At 37.9% G+C, this 17519-nt stretch overlaps 1 protein-coding gene across 2 annotated transcripts in view; it reads left to right on the top strand.

The window, feature by feature from the left end:
* Positions 1 to 17519, top strand: part of ccdc102a (coiled-coil domain containing 102A) — a 42903-nt gene that overhangs the window by 5760 nt on the left and 19624 nt on the right. For both annotated transcript variants that reach the window (XM_046858062.1, XM_046858063.1), the window contains 5 exons: positions 11487 to 12231; positions 14009 to 14226; positions 14803 to 14911; positions 15546 to 15662; positions 16954 to 17163. In XM_046858062.1, the coding sequence (XP_046714018.1) occupies positions 11578 to 12231; positions 14009 to 14226; positions 14803 to 14911; positions 15546 to 15662; positions 16954 to 17163 (1308 nt within the window). In that variant the 5' untranslated portion in view covers positions 11487 to 11577. The remainder of the gene's footprint in view (positions 1 to 11486; positions 12232 to 14008; positions 14227 to 14802; positions 14912 to 15545; positions 15663 to 16953; positions 17164 to 17519) is intronic.

Here is a 17519-nt window from a genome sequence, read left to right as displayed (position 1 = left end):
AAGGTGAAGGAGTGGCCAAATATGTCTTCGAAACTTAACTGTATTGAGCATCTGTGGGGCATCTTCAGGTGGAAGGTGGAGAAGCGCCATGTGTCTAATATCCAGCAACTCCGTGATGTTATCATGTAGGAGTGGAAGAGGATCAGAGCAACAACCCGTGCAGCTCTGGTATTCCATGCCCAGGAGGATTAAGACAGTTCTAGATTTAAAAAAAAATGGTGCTCACACAAAATATTGATACTTTGGACACAGATTTGACATGTTCACAGGGTGTACTCACTTTTGTTGCCAGCTATATTGACAATAATGCCTGTATGTTTAGTTATTTGTAGAGGACAGCAAATCTATACTGCTATAAAAGCTGCACATTAACTACTCCATTAATTTATTTTTATAGTATTGTCCCTTGAGAAGATACACTACAAGGTTGCTGAAATGTGAGGGTCACTTTTGAGATACTGTATCTGTGTGTCTTCATCTGATCGTGGGTCTAAATCATAAGGTTTACAAAAGTCTCAATAAATACATGCTAAAACTCTGTTTTAATTTGAGAAGAGTTTTTTTTTTTTTAAAGAGATCTGTGTGTGTGTGTGTGTGTGTGTGTGTGTGTGTGTGTGTGTGTGTGTGTGTGTGTGTGTGTGTGTGTGTGTGTGTGTGTGTTTTTGGAGTTAATGTCACCACCTCAAAGTCCTCTTACACCACAGCAATTCACCAACAATTATTGGAAATGCTTGTAATAATTTATTAAAAAATAATAGACCATACCTTTTATGATCTGTTTATAGTTATGTTTAAAGATCAACAAACAAGCTGCTGTTGCCACTTGGGTTATAGCAACATTGTTCCCATTGTTCACCAGCTTCTCTATTTTCTCTCTCTATTTTCTCTCTATTTTCTCTCTCTATTTTCTCTCTCTCTCTCTCTCTCTCTCTCTCTCTCTCTCTCTCTCTTAGTTAACAGGAAGAAAATTTTACCGGTTTACCCTGTAACTGTAAACTGTAAAAAGTGCTGACACTGGAGACTCCTTACAGAAATGGGACATTTAACAGAGAACTTTAAATCTGTTCTTCTTTTCCTTTAAATGGCGATTATAAGTAGAATGTGTGCTGTACCCGTCCCACAATAAGCTGTTGCTATGGTAATAACCTATCAACACCAATCAGTTAACAACCAATTAAAATCCAGCAGTTAATGCATTTGTGTTTTTTATCAAAGTAGGTTGTGTGGAACCAACAATTGTGTACCTTCAATTCTGTGAAATGCATTCCACATGTCCACACCCCACACAGCACTGTGCCTCGTGTGTTTACACTCAAGCACTTTCAACTCCACTTCTTTGAATCAGTTCAGAGGAATGTGTTCTCTCTCTCTCTCTCTCTCTCTCTCTCTCTCTCTCTCTCTCTCTCTTGCTCTCTTGCTCTCTTTTTAATAATTGTATAACTACGCATTGCCTGTGTTGCGTTTACAAAATGAGAATTTCACACTAAAAATAAGTTTTTTTTTTATCATGGTTAATAATAATTAATGACGTTATTGATATATTGTTTTGTTCAGTTCTTTCCCTAGATGATCATGTTTATCTTCTTGTCCTGACTGGTTTCTTTATCATCAAGTCTATACGTCTTTGCATGCTTTTTTTTATTATTAATTATGGCATTGGTTGGGTTAAGCAATACAATATAATATCAACATGATAATTTAATCAATTATGACAGGATGCATGTTTTTGATTTTTCTTACTGTATGCAGATTTGGCAAAACCTCCGGCTTTTTTAAATCATTAACTATTTATGTTAAAAGTTTTTAAATGTTTATTTTTTCTGGCTGTTTTGTTAGGAGTCTTTGAATATAGATTGTGATTCATTTCATGAGTATACTAAATATATCTATAGACACTACGTGGACAAAGGTTTTAGGGTATCTGACTTTTCCAGCTTAATGCGTTTTTTCTTTAAACTGTTACCACAAACTGGGCACACGATTGTGTATGATTTATATGGATGTAGAAGCATGACATTTTCCCTTCACATGAACTAGGAGACCAAAATCTGTTTGAGCAAGACCAAGCCTTCTGTGAACAAAGCCAACTCCATATTGTTTACATGGGTAGAAATGGAAGATCTAAATTTGCCTGCTATAGAGCTCTGACCTCAACCCTAATGACCACCTTTGGGATTAATTGGAACACTAACTCCATCCCAGGTCTCCACACCCTACATCATTACTTGATTTCACTAATGAACCGGTGACTGAACGAGCACAAATCTCAAATCTTCAGTAGAATCTAGAATCTAATGGAACATCTTCCCAGAAGTGTGTAAGTTATTATAACAGTAACTGGAGACCAAATGTGAAATGGGATGATAAAAAAGCATATAAATCTCTGGTCAGGTGTCCTCTTAAAAACAAAATCTTTATTTTCAAAATGTATAGATTTAAAAGCTTTAACAAAATGTAACCATTAATTATATGTTAATAAACTAGATAAATAAAGATATATATATATATATCAATTGTAACTATTATGTGGATGTTCATTAAAATGGAATCATGTATTTAATAAAAAAAAGAAAAAGAACCAATTTAAATATTATTTGAATATTTATTTGAATTTATAAAAAAATAATGTTTTAAGTCTTAAAATGAATTACGACTCAGACCTCGGCGGTCAGACCTGATGGATTAAATCCGTGAGTGTAGAACTATCCTGAAACGTGAGTGTTGGCGATCAGAGTAAAGCAGTGTCAGTTTCAGATTGCACTGAACGGTTGCAGCACGACTTTACCACATGCTCTCGCTGGGGTGCTCGGATTTTATCAGACAGTTCGACATGCTCATTGTCTGTAGCGCTCTTTGCACATAATAGGTCTCGATTTTTCATTTCGGAATGATTCTTTTTCTTCGCTGAAGTAGGGTAAATATCTATTTTACCGCTCAACATGTAATGTACACCTAGCTGTGGGTTGTCTCACTTATAACGTGGTCAGCAGCATTGACAAGTTAAAGCTGTCATTGATTTTTGCGGTTTCTATTGTGTATTTTATGTACGGCTCATTGGATTTTAAATTCTACTTCTACAAATCGTACAAAGAGATAAACCAGTGCCATAATATTTAAGTGAATTAATTTTTCCGAGGTCTGTGCAGAGTTTCTACTATTAATGATAAACTGTTGGCGTTAACTCCTCGCTTATTGTTTTCATTCAGTTTCTAATTTTGACGTACTCCAGTTCAGTAAGGTCATTAGGAAATGTGTATAATAGCTGTCTAACTCTATATGGAACTGTAACTGTATGTTACTGTGGTCATAGGTGAGTTTAAGGCAGCGCATTCATTTAAAAGGCTGTTTATTTACATGGTGACTCTCGGGATGTTCTGGTTGTAGGAGTGAAGTACGCTGAAGTTTTCTAGTATGTAAAAAGGTTTAAGAAATACACGGCTTCTTAAAGGATCCCTTTATGGTAAAATGACAGGCTTTCGTGTTAAAGCTATATAGGTACACGTGAAGGACATTTTGAAGAGATAGATGTAATTTAGGCACAGGCAATGAACGACACTGCTCACGAGCCCTGGACTGATTTTGTGAGTCTTGGATTCCATGTCGGATGTAGATTTTTAAATATATTGCTCAGTTCTGGGCGTATTTATTTATATAATTATATCAAAGCCGCACGTTCAGAATCTGCAGTTGGATCGAATTTATAGAAAAGTCTTTGTGTGTAATCACTGATGAGGATTTGTGGTGTTGTGGAGAGAGAACCGCAGGAAGGAAGTGGGATGGAATGAGAATTAAAGCTTGGAGAGAAGTGTTCTCATGGGTCACTGGAGAACCCTCCTTCTCCCCTTTGTGAGTTCTCGCTCTTGAGCAGGTTTACTTCACCTTTTTTTTCTTTTGCTCCTTGGAGAACAAGCGGATCCAGTTGGGATTGGAGGCACTACATCATCAGGAAATCCTCACCCTGCTCCAGGCCACATGTTTCTCCACATATAGGACCTCATAAGCATTTTGCCAGATGTGCCAGAGCAGCACGCTGCGGGTTTTTTTTTTTTTTTTTTAGAAGGGAGGAACCGGAGCGTGCAACGTATGAGCAGTTATTAGAGGCCTTACTGTGAGAGGGCATGGTCACACATCTGTCCAGAGAAACCTTTGAGGAACATTTCATATATTTTGGGGAAAATGATTCACATTTTTTGACTCCTGAACTCGTCTTGTGTTTTTTTTTTTCCAGTTCAGTGCTGTTGAGAATGTATGTACTCCACCCCTGGAAGTGTGTCTTGCTCAATAGTAGCAGGATGTTTGCAGTAAACATGGTTCATCTGGGTGTTCCTGGCTGCAATGCCAGGACGATAGAGAATTTAATTCTGTGTTTTCACCTCACCTACATCAGTAAAAGTCTGTAATATTATCTCCCACTGATTGGTCAGAGGTTTCCAAATGGTGACTTTGTGTCACTCTGTTATCATTAACAATGCAAACATGCAAAACACACCTGATAGCAAACGTGAGCAGTATGAAAAAGTGTTTTTTAACAAGTTTATCAGGTGTGTTTTGATTGGATGCAAGTGTGGCATGCTGGTGTTAACACTATTGGCTGAATCGAATCGAATCGCAGCTTATGAGGTATTTAGGCACTTTTAAAACCAAAACTGGCCAAAGAACCATGATTTTTTTTTTTTTGTTTGTTTATTGATCTTTTAACTGTTGTTCATTGAACAATGAGTGGATTTAACCTTTGACCTGAATAATATTTGGTTCAGAAATGAATATAATATTTGGCTCAGAAATGGCTATCATGTGGGATCGTAAACACTGGAATGCAGTTTTATTGTTTGTCCCGTTTCTTTCAAGTGCTTCTTGGGGATAAAAAAAGCAGAACTCTCTTCTCTTTTTAATAATCGAAATGAGATCTGCGCTTTACAATCCGCTCGCATTCCCTGAAGTCTGCTAAACGTTTCTTTTGGTCACTTCATAGCATAACAGAATTATATTAACTGTCAATTAAACATTGATAACAGGCTGGAGTTTTTGTTGGACTCGCATGCTGTTGCTGTTCAGCTTGTCATCGGACATGACATGTAAAGGATTATGGTTCTCTGCTGTGTGGTTTCTCGCTGTCGTGTTGTTTTTTTTTTCACTGTAGCAACGCATTCGGTGCTGATTAGCCTCCATTTTATCCTCTATTGCAGGGGTCACCAACATGGTGCCAGGGGGAACAGGGCATCCGCAAGGACCACACGAGTCGTTTTTTCATTGGTCTAATGTTATGGGGCTCAGTGTTTTGGCTTGAAGCTTGTGAAACCGGGAAAAAACTCAGGAAAAATCCATATAATAGCCTCTTCGTTGTTTAAGCCGCAGGGTTCAAAGCGTGGGGAAAAAAGTAGCGGCTTATAGTCCGGAAAATACGCTGAATTAACATTTGAATTATATAGATTTTTTTTTTATCAAAAATCAATATAAAAAATAATACATTTGTTTTGACAGTTTGTTTAAAAAAAATAAGCAGAGATTGTTTAATGAAGATATAAGCATTTAAATATATAATTAATTTAATTTTGTATAATATGTGCATAAATTAAATATACAAACTTTGAAAACAATCATTTGAAAGTAGTAAAACTGCAGTAAATAGTGTTTGAAAACAGATGTTAACTGTTGTAGTAGACAAATGCTTGATTGAGGAAACAAAATTATTTGGTGTACAAATGCATGGGCATTTCGCTAAAAACCTCAACAGCGACTAAAAATGTTATTGTTATTTGCTGCTTTTAGATTTAGTGTTTGTTTGCACCGTTTTAATTGAATCCAACACTATGATGCGAGCTGATTGCTCAACCTGATGCTCACGAGTCTCATCAGAACAGATCCAGTGCGACTGTCCTGAAGTTACAAACAAACCGTTTACACACTAGCACTTTTTTAAACTATACCATTTTTACATGATGAGGATTATACAGTTTTTGCTTACCGTGCTAATATTTCACCTTTTTTTTCACCTTTTTTTATTTTTGTTTTTGCATGCTTGTGCATCACTGTGCTACTTCCGTGCCACTCAAGCTCCACTTTGCATAACTTTCAGATACAGTTTTCTTTGTTGTGTTTATTATAAAATGCTCCCATGCCTTGGATGACTTGGGAGGCACACTTTTTTCTGCTGCAGTTGACCCTGTACTCTACAGCAAATATAAATATGTTCAACAACCTGAACACGTTTACGGTAGAAAGACCGGCATATGTGTAAGTGCGGGTGCACGTGTGGATTAATTTGATTAAATAATTAGAAATGACTGAATTGAAGAATTATCGATTTTTCCTAGCTGTAATTTCAACAAGAGTAGGAGATGAGTTATCTCGCCTGCTGACAAAACTGTTTTTTATTTTTTTTTTTTTGCTCTGTAACAGCCTACTCAAGATCTTCCACTGCAACCTATGTAAACCATGTCTTCATTGAGCTGGCTTTGTGCACAGGGGCATTATCATGTTGGAGCAGATTTGGATCTCCTAGTTTTAGTGAAGGGGAAAATGTAATACTACTGCATCCAAAGACATCCTATACAATTGTGTGCCTCCAACTTTATGGTTGGGCTACATGGGCCTATAGGCTTATAAAAAGTTAAGTGTCCCAATACTTTTGTACGTATAGTGATTTTAGACAATCTTCCTGTAAGGAGGAAAAACTGAGTAAAATGGAGTTTAGTGAATGCTAATAGGGTTCTAGCTCTTGCACACTCGTCTCGTGTTACACACTTGAAAATGGCAGCTAGACAGATACGGTTATCAGGTATCGTTCTCATTTGCTCTGAGGCTACTGTAAGTGATACCACAAGATCTAATCCTGGTGAGTTTGTCATGCTAACGAACTGACAGTGAATGAAGTCTAGAAGAACTCTGAAAGTATCAAAAGCAGGAACTACAGCATCTTTCTATAATACCATAATAATGATCATTAAGTTGTTTAAACGGTGGGTTTAATAGGGAGAACGAGTACATAGAGCCGTTTCAGAGATGTTGGTGTTAAAACTAAGCTCAAGCCAACCCTGATGTTCATTAGAAATGTTGATGGAAATGGAGAAGAGAAACTGGTACACTTCAACTCTGTGAGCACTGAGACACGCCCACTTCCTTTTACATTTGTCTGGTGATTCTCTGCTGCAGTTGATCAATCTTATGTATGTAGCTTATTTGGGGATTGAAATCAGTATTATTTTGCATTTGTATTGGGAGAGAAAATGGCGTTGATTCATTGAAAGTGTAATATTTTTGTAATGTATTTAAGTGGAAATATGTAAAATGAATTAGACTATAGAACTGGGATGTTGCATTGAACAAATGAGTCTTTCACAGTCGCAATTCTGTCATTCTGGGAACTGTTAGTGATCAACCTGAACCTTGTTTATTGGCTGCACATTTCTATATAAACTCCTCAGATCTGACACAATGTACTGCTCTCGAGTCGTATGATGGATTTTTGACACTTAAAACCCAGAACTGACATGAACATGAAACAAGATTCTCTTCTGGAAGCTTCCTGAGCGGTTGAAAGTTGTAAATCCCCTCTCAGAAGGCCGCCCACTCTTGATCGCTTGCTTGAACGCCAGGAACGAGAGTTTGGAGAGAAAAAAAGAGAGCGAGAGAGACACGGATGTAAGAAGTTTGGGAATAGAGGGAGGAGGGAGACAAGTGGGAAAACCCCAAGGTCACAAAGTCAAACCAGTCCTCTTCTAATTCTGGCCAAACTCTCTCTCTCTCTCTCTCTCTCTCTCTCTCTCTCTCTCTCTCTCTCTCTCTCTCTCTCTCTCTCTCTCTCTCTCTCTCTCAAACATAAGACATGGATTAAATTTAAATCCTGGCTTTGAACAGCCAGCAAACAATCTGAAAGAAATGGACGATTTTGTAAACAGAAACTTGCATTCGAACCACAAAACCTCTGACTGCAGTGACCATCAAACGGACTGGTGTTTACACAGAGAAAGGAGATGTGGCTCTTAGTCCCACATGAGTTGCAGCAAAGAAGGTGAAAACTGCTCAAAATATCAGACAAGTTCAGCCTCTTCAGTAAAACCAGCCAATCGGATTGTTGGCAAAATGTTCGTAATAAACAGTTTTGTCTCGGGTTGTGGGACTGAGCCACGATTTCAGCAACTTTTCAACTGAAAAGAAGTTGTTGATCCTTTGCCAAGAAAATAGCTATGACGTAAAGAAGGCAAAATCTGACTTGGCCAATTCCTACGGTGCGGTTCCTGCTTGCAATATTAGTTCATACTTGATTGTGGATTCATCTTCTCCTGTCATTGAAACATTCCAAAGAAAAACGAGGCTTGGAATGAAGTAGCAGAGATTGTCTTTGGGAATGTAAAAAGCTTGGACAATTAGCCCATGTTGATAGTCTAATCTGATAAATATTTAACTTGCCAGCTTTGTGTGTGTTTGTGTGTAATATAGCTATAGCTGCAATTGTTACTTAAAATCTATTTCATACACACACAAAAATCTAATTTCTTTAATTTTTCTGTGATAACAGCTGTAATGTGTCAAAGCCATGTGTAATTCTTTTCTGGTTTGTAAGACTCTCTGTCTCATACTTAGTGAGAAATTTGGTTTTCTAGCGCAGAAAAGAAATACCTGGGTGTGTGGCCAAGACCAGACCTGTTGCAATTGCTAAAGATTACTTCTGATGGATGTTTTCAATGATGTTGCATAAGGACATGAATTCAAATGGTTTACATGAGAGAATTTTTTCTTTTTTTCCCCCATTTTTATCTCCTCATTAATGCTGCTCCTGAGTCTTGCTGAATATTTTTCATTCCCCTTTCTCTCTCTCTCTCTCTCTCCCTCCCTCCCATCGCACCATGTCTCCTGGTGTTTATGTAAATTCGATATTCCCCTGCTCGTGCTCCTCTGTCTGTTAGAGAGTTCAAGTAAAACCCTTTATCTTGTTCATCTTTTGTGTTTTTGTACTTTTCGGTCTGGAATGAATTATTCCCTGGAAGTTTTTACTTGCACGTTGTCATTTAATTATGCTCACACGCATGTGATCATAATTACTTCAGCACTTTTACCTTTAATGTTGAATGGTTTATTTCTATGATGAAGCGATTTGCGAGTCTAATGAGAAGCTGAAGAGACAATGCAGGGCTAAAGTGTGTTTTACCTGAATTATTGTGTATATGATGCGGAGGACTGATGTTGTTAAACACCTGGCCATGGAGCTGTTACCAGGATTAATAAAGCAGTCAGTGTTGTGCAGCAGTGCAGAAATGACTGAATAGATAAAAAATAACAGATTATTATTGTCATTGGTTAGTTATTTTGTATACAGGACAGTTGATCTAGGGTTCTGCTGCTGCAAATCAAAGATAAAGTAGTGCCTGAGAGTTGTTTGGCGTTCAGTTATAGGGAGGGAGGGAGCGAGAAAAAGAGAGAGAGAGTGTCTAGGTTCCTTGTGTCTAGGAAAAATGTTGACTTAAAAAGTCTTACAAAAAGAAATTGGTGTACTCATGAACACATACACACAGGTAAAGCTATTAATAGAATCAGTGGGGAATAGGAAATGGTGCTAGCTGCTGTTACCATGGTGACCAGGTATATTTAGGGCAGGTATGTGTGTACAGTGTGATATTACTGCTTTGCTGCTGGACCTGAGACACATTTTTGAGAGGTCTGTTAAAAATATTTAATAAATAAATAACAGTTTTATATTTCTGTAATTAGTGTTTTCTGTAATAATGGTGGTGTATTCAGTTTAGGGTCCTGATTTTCAAAGTTTTCTGTTTTTCTTTCTCTGGTGGCTGAAAAGAATCTCAGCAGATTCTTGTTTCATTTGATTTAGTCATGTTCTCAGTAGGAAAAATAAAACCCAATTCTTAAGCCTCAGCAAATGTGGGAATGTTTTTAGATATCACCTCAAAATAATATAATTATCCTCTATTTAACACTTTTGTTTTTATTAGTAGTTTCTTTTTTCCACAGAAAAGAGCTTCAAGAGATCAGTAAAATGACGATTCATGGAATCTTGATAGACTTCTAGAAGTCCTCTGTTATTCCATTTTATAACATTAAAATTATTACTTAAGATACACTGTGTTGGGAATTCATCGAAACTGTGATTTTGTGTGTGTTAGAGAGATTATGAGGATGATCCTCAAGTCGCTTGTGGAAATCAGCTCCCTGCGTAAGTGATGTGATGTGCTGAATTCTGATTGGTCAGGAGTTGTTGATTAATTCTCTTTAGCAACAGCTCTAAAAAGAGCAGGTTTATATTAATGCACTAGTTCTAATAGGTTATTTTTCCATAGCCACTGCTCATTTAAAGGGAAATGTTGAGCACACACTTCACTTAATAAACACTAGTTTGTAAAAGTCGGAGGTAAAGCCATTGGTTTTCAGACACTGAGGAGTTTACATGGTTATGACATGGTTATGTGTTTGTGTTCATTTAAACCAATGGTGTGGAAACTTATGTTTTAACTTGTGATACTCTATTGCCGGGTGTTCTGATCTAGTGGTACATTGTGGTGTTGTCTTGCGTTGTGCTATTATGTTTGTCTTGTGATGCATAGCGTTGTTGCAATGTTGTCTTTGTTTTTAACTCGTTATTTGTTTTGTTTTTTTTACAGTCTTTCATTGCCTTGTATTTAGTTTTTTGTTGTGTTGTCTTTTGTGTCATTTTTTAAAATCTCATCTTTTTTTGTATATTTTTTTTGCATGTTTGAGAATCATGTAAATTACACCTTTTAGAATTACTATGCACAAATGCATATTGAACACACACTCTTACATGGGCTGTGTTTGGTTTGTATGTCTCTCTCTGAGTTTCCTGCAGTCTGAGTCAAATTTTTTTTAACAGCGAGCAAAAGCCATAGAACCGCCCTGGAACTTCCTCTGGGCCTCAGAAGCTCAGTGACGGGCCGGGCTCTCTCTGAATTTGTGTGTGTGTGTGTGTGTGTGTGTGTGTGTGCGCAAAAATGCAGCTCTCAAATCTGATGCCTTCTTTCCTTGTTTTATTGTGTTTATTTAGTCTGGTCAGGATTCTGTTGTTAAAAGGAGTGAACAGGAAAATGTCCAGGTTTAATGTTTATTTAAGAAAAATGCATGATAGGGGATTTTCCTGATGATTGCTAGCACATGTCCGACATGTTACAGTCTCGACACGGACAATTAACTCCTGAGATTTATATTTTTTCCTTAAACCTTTATACCAAACCCAGCTGTATTGTATCCTGCGATTCATAAATGTAGTTGTGCGCAGAAGCAAACTTCACAATTTCCGTATCGGTATCAGACCAGAACTGACTTGACTTGACCTGAGAGATTGATTGTAGAACTTGTTTTTTGTGTACTATAGAAACATGTTTGTATAAATATTTGCTGATTTTTCCGCACATATATATATATATATATATAACATTTTGTTCCTTTCTAAATAATCCATATTTTTGTGTTTCCTCGTTTTTCTCAGGATACTAAACACTTTTTTGTTTTTTTCACAGGAAGTCATGGACACCCAGCTCATGTCCCGAGTCAAAACACATCCATTAGTTTGCTAACTTACGTGTTTTTGCGCTAATCATCGGTTCGGTCATGAACCACACGCCCAGCCCTCACATGGCCGAGGCGGCTAAATCGGGTCTGCTGTGCGGCCTGGGCGTGGGTCCGGATCGGGTGCGCTCTCCAGACAGCATGACCCACACACCGAGTCCCACAGTGGGCACGCCCAGCGCCAGCCCTCCCCTGCTGCTGTCCCCCGGACTGGGCTGTGATGGTCTTGGCTCGGGAGCAGACTGGGAGAGCCGCGAGGAGCTGCGTCTACGCGAGCTGGAGGAAGCGCGAGCTCGCGCCGCACAGATGGAAAAGACAATGCGCTGGTGGTCCGATTGCACGGCCAACTGGAGGGAGAAATGGAGCAAAGTGCGAGCAGAGAGGAACCGAGCACGTGATGAGGTCCGTCAGCTTCGCCAGCGCCTCGACACGCTCACTAAAGAGCTAACTGGAGTGCGAAGAGAGAGACAGGAGCTGGCCTCTGATAATGAGCAGCTCCAGCTCGAGCTTCAGAGACTAAGAACCGATCAGAGCTGTCCTTCAAATGCCAACATCTCCTCCCCCGTCTCCAATGCATCCAGTGCCGATTCCGACAAACGGCACAGCCACGAGGATGAGAGTGTAGGAGACGGACCAGGTTCTCCAGAGTCGGAACCAGTCAGAGATGTGGGAACCGAGAGACCAGAAAGACAAAAGGTAAGTCCTCGGAATGAGAAGAAAACACAAGAACAGGCAAAAAATACCCGATTGTCCTCAAGTTCAAGTGGTGCAGCTTGACCTGGTCCAACTATTCCTAAAATCTTAACTCAACCCACTAGACACTGTATAGCACATGCTCACTTATTCTTTCTAAAACACACTACGCTGTTTTCATCTCTTGGACATTTGGTTTGACTTCACCCCCAGTAGGTCTGAATTCCCCTCTTGAATGATTAGTTATACAGCAATGGGGTACTGGTACTAAAGCTAGAAAAGCTCTTCTACAAAAATCCAGTTTCTCCAACCAACACCAAAACATGGCTGTCATAAATGGAGAACTAGTCATGTCATAGTCTTGGGGGGTGGGGGTGGAGTCATAATTACTTAATCTACCTTTATTAACAGAATTTTTATTTTATTTTTATTTTATTTTTAATTTTTATTTTTGCTGAGAAATGCGACAGTATCTCAATATAATTGCAGAATTTTTTTTTAAAGAATTTTTATTATTCACACACACAATAAAGTGTGTGTATATTTTACTTTTAAGCTAGTAGCACAGACATTTGAATCTTGATTTATTTATTTATTTATTTATTAAGCTTCTAAATAGCTTGGACCTTGTTTTTATTTAATCTTAGCTCCTGCATTTTCTAGTTTGTGCTTTTTCTTTTTTTAATCCTATAAATAGCACCCAGTTTCTTTGTCCTCCTTTTCCTTTCTCCTCTTCCTCCTCCTTCGTCTTAGCTTGGAATGAAACCGCATCATATCCCTCACTTGTTTCCACACACGCACTGTGCTCTCATTTTCCCTAATGTGCCTTTAATTACCTCAGAATAATTACTGCCTGTGGAGGTGGTGGGGGGGCAGAGAAACATTACTGAGCAGGTTCTCTGCTAGAACCATGTGCTGGAGAACATCTGTGTCAGATTTGAAATATTTTTACACACACACACACACACACACACACACACACACACACACACCTGTGTGTCTAATTATATAAGTAGATTACCCCATTGTGTGCAGAAACTCTTCTACTGCCTTCTGCTGGACAAAAGTGTCAATCACAATTTTAATGTTTCAGTTCTTACATCACCTTGATCCTGAGATTTTGTTTGAGGTGCACACTGTGTCCTATTTTCATCCCTTCAGCCTCTTCCTTTTTTATACTGTAAACTCCATAAATATTGGTACCCTGTTAAACAGTGCAATGAGTGATTTTTGTTCAACGTCATGTGATTTTAAATTTGAGCTACATAATGAAGCTTCTTCTGGAGCAGATGATGCTAAACAATGTTATATAAGGTCACGAGCTGATTTTTGTTTTTGTGATGTCTTTTATTATACATGTTAGTTTTTTAATAGATAAGAAATATTATTTCTCCATATATTATTTGCATTTGTAATTAGATTTACCTTATAATTAATATTTGATTTATATATATGTGTATGAAGTGTCACAAATTTTGCCGAATACTTTAAATAAATGTTATTATACGTGTTGTCTCTATTTGCTATTAAATAATTTTGTTCTTTAAAAAAGTTTCTATTAATTTCATTAATAATAAATGTTTGTTGGGGAAGAGAGTTAGAATGAGTAAATTAGGTAGTTTTCTTTTTGTAGTTATGTTTGTTTCTTCTTCCCATGGAAACATTATTATAAGAAAAAACTGTTAATCTCCAGAGTTGTTTCCCCTTGTGTTGTTTTTTCTACTGCTGTAATGAAAGTCATGTCTCTCGTTCCCTCTGAGATTGTCTCTCTGTTTCTCAGGAGCTGCAGCTGTTGGAAGCTCTGCTGAGGGCGAAAGTTGATGCGCCGGACTCGTGGGACGCGCGCAGTGTGAGCAGTCTTCGGTCGGCTCTGAGTCGTCAGGACCGGAACAGGTTGCTGTGGGATGATCTGGCGACCCCAGACGAGGACACCAGCAAACTGAACGCGCTCCAGCTGCGTCTTGACGAGTCTCAGAAAGTGCTGCTGAAGGAGCGCGAGTGAGAGAACTTTTCTCATATAATGTCTAAAGCACTTTTAGATCATGGTGCAGAGAAACTCTCCATAAAACCAGAGAGGGGGACATTGCCATATAGCTTTTAAATAATACCGTACACTATAACCGTTTACTCCCATAACCATTTTAAACATTTTAATAAATAATTTACATTGCATTATTATTAGTTTCAGGATGTTTCCTTAATGAGGACAATGTTTTTAATTTATTTTTGTTAGTAGTTTTTTTTTTTTTTTTAAACACCAGGCCATATTTATCAAATTTTACCAAAGCTATCTGTGAATATTTTGAACTAAAAATTATTTTCAAATTAACAAAAGAGTTTTCATAACTGTAGGTGGGTGTGTGTGTGTGATTAATTACCAAGTGAGCTCACAGCATATTTACATTTAGTCCCTCACATAAAATTCCAGGCAAAGTCTTTTATAATGCAACTCAGCCGAGTCAGCTAACATAGACACACACTGCCACCTCCTCCTGTCAGTTACTTTAGTTCTCAGTGAATTATTGTTTTGTTGATATATGATTGCGATGGCAGTGATGATTGTGTGTGTTTTAGAGATAAACTAGCGCTCAGTAAGAACATTGAGAAGCTGGAGGTTGAACTGAACCAGTGGAAGCTCAAACACGAGGAACTGAATAAGTGCAGACAAGAAGCTTTCAAACAGGTAAGAGAAGGAGTGCGTGTGTGTGTGTGTGTGGGGAGGGGTGTGTACAATAAATAGAATTTGTAATACCTATTGTGTACATTTTGTACCATATTAAAAATGCTTTAATTGTAATTTACCACCAGGTGGCGCTCTGGTTCTGTTTAAAACCTGCATCATCTTGCGTGAATAAACTTTAGATTTTTTCTTTCCTTTTTTCTCCTAAGAGTGGATTTAATTGTATAATTCATTATGTTCATTAGTTAATTAATTGATAAGTAATGTATGTAAATAAAGTATGCAGAAAGTAAGAACAAAATTGGATCTAAATTCATTATTATTAACATCAGCTGCATTAACACTCATTCCGAGATTGGATTTCACACTTCCGAGTTAAACTGAATTAAGGATCAGAATCGGATGAAGATTAAAATACACAAAAGGCAAATGTTTATCAGGGTGTTTATTTTCTCTCTTTAGTCTCCTTCTTTATTTCCTTTCTCTCTCTATCGTTCTTGCCTTCTCTTTTTGTTTCTTTTGATAAATGTTTATTGCCCTCTCTGTTTGTCTGTTGCTCTCTCAATCTCTCTATGTTGTTCTCTCTCTCTCTCTCTCTCTCTCTCTCTCTCTCTCTCTCTCTCTCTCTCTCTTTCAGTTGAACTTGCTGAAGGAGGTGCATCAGGATGAGCTTGGTCGCATGTCTGAAGATCTGGAGGATGAACTTGGAGCTCGGACCAGCATGGACAAGAAACTAGCTGAGCTTCGTGCAGAGGTGAAAAACTCACGCTGGCGCACACACACACACACACACACACACACATTATTGTAGTAGTGCACCTGCTCATCAGAAAAACAAATAAGGCCAAAATCTGACTATTTTTTATTACCATAAGAGTAAATTTTTTTATTTATTAAAATTTATGCAGGTGCCAATAATAATTGCTTAAAAACAAATAAAGTTATTTTAATCAAACTGACTGTGTGTTATATGACATGATATTGTGTGATAATTTGTATATCAAATGTGATTGGAGTTATTTGTTTTTTTATTTACGTGCCATTTTAAACATAGCCTCATCCATAAACTGGTTTTATACAGAACTACTATGTCAAAATATTGGAATTGATTTATTGCTAATTCAAGAATCAGAGTGTGTTTGTGTGTACAGTAAGAGATCAGGTGTGTAAACATCATGGTTCATGATAGCGTGAGGTCACGCAACAGTCCAGGATCAAATCACACTTCCTGGTATTTGTGTTGTAAATAATATATTTACCCTGTCTTTCAGGGTGTGTGTGTGTGTGTGTGTGTGTGTGTGTGTGTGTGTGTGTGTGTGTGTGTGTGTGTGTGTGTGTGAGTGTGTGTGTGTGGAAGTATGAGAGAAAGAGAACCTATTTTTCCATCTCTTTTATTTATTTATTTTTTTCCAAAATGTTCAGTAATGATAAAATTGGGTTTCAGGTCAGTGTTGCTTTCTTTCATGGAAGCACCTTGTAATAGTGTTCTACTTAGAATCTTTTAAGTGTTAACTAAGCAACCAATATTTAAATTTTTCATAAATATAAAGAATTCTTTAGAGGCAGTAATTCACAAGTTGATTAAAAAAATACCTCATAGTGTGTGTGATTGTACTGTGATGTTATTTCTTTTATAGACACTATATCTGTAGCCAGTGATGGAAATATGTCTCAGGCCTGTGTGTGGTTCTTCAATGGTTTTTAGCTTAATAAGGGTTCTTCTTGGAACATGTGCTTGATGGAGAAGCACTCTGTATTTGTGTTCTACACAGAACCTTTTAAGGGTTCCTCCACATGATTAACCACAGAAGTGAAAAAGAATGGAAAAACATTATTTATTTTATCTGTAATTCTGGAAAAGTGTGTGTCTCTGTGTGCTCAGAACCTCTTCTATTAGATAAATGAGTTGTTGGAGGGTTCTTTATAGAACCTGTAGAGATAACTGAAGTACATTCAAGTGTGTACATTTCCTAACTACTTTAATAAACAAACCAGTGGACGGTAGTAATGTGTGTGTGTGTGTGTGTGTGTGTGTGTGTGTGCAGATGGAGCGTCTGCAGGTGGAGAACGCGGCAGAGTGGGGCAGGAGGGAGCGACTGGAGACAGAGAAGCTGGCATTGGAGCGTGACAATAAGAAGCTGCGTGCGCAGATGGAGGACATGGAGGAGCAGCTGGCACGCAAACGCAGACAGGCAGCCAGCGCTCTGGACACCGACCTCAAGAGCATCCAGAGTGAGCTGTTCGAGAGGAACAAGGTGAGGGCAAGAGAACGCTGACCAATCGATAAACAAACCAACAACCGCCTTGTTCTGTGAACCTTTACAATAATCAATACAATTTGTTTTTGTTTTTTTTTTACAATATTATTTTTTTTTCATTGTTTTTATATGAAATCCCTGTGCAAATTAACATCACAGTATGAGGAAACCTCTTCATATTAACCGATTGCAAAAAGCTAGTGTGATATTCTCAAAAGCTAATCACACACACACACACACACACACACACACACACACACTAAAAAGCCATGATGAAAAAAATTAGACCCAATACTAATGTAATACCATCTCTGATTGGTTACCAGTAATTATGCAGAGCGCTGGAGTTATTA

Source organism: Silurus meridionalis, chromosome 9 (genome assembly GCF_014805685.1).
Source record: "Silurus meridionalis isolate SWU-2019-XX chromosome 9, ASM1480568v1, whole genome shotgun sequence".
In the NCBI taxonomy this organism is placed as follows: Eukaryota; Metazoa; Chordata; class Actinopteri; order Siluriformes; family Siluridae; genus Silurus; species Silurus meridionalis.
The sequence above is the reverse complement of the archived record's forward strand: the minus strand, read 5'-3'. Positions and strand labels throughout refer to the sequence as shown.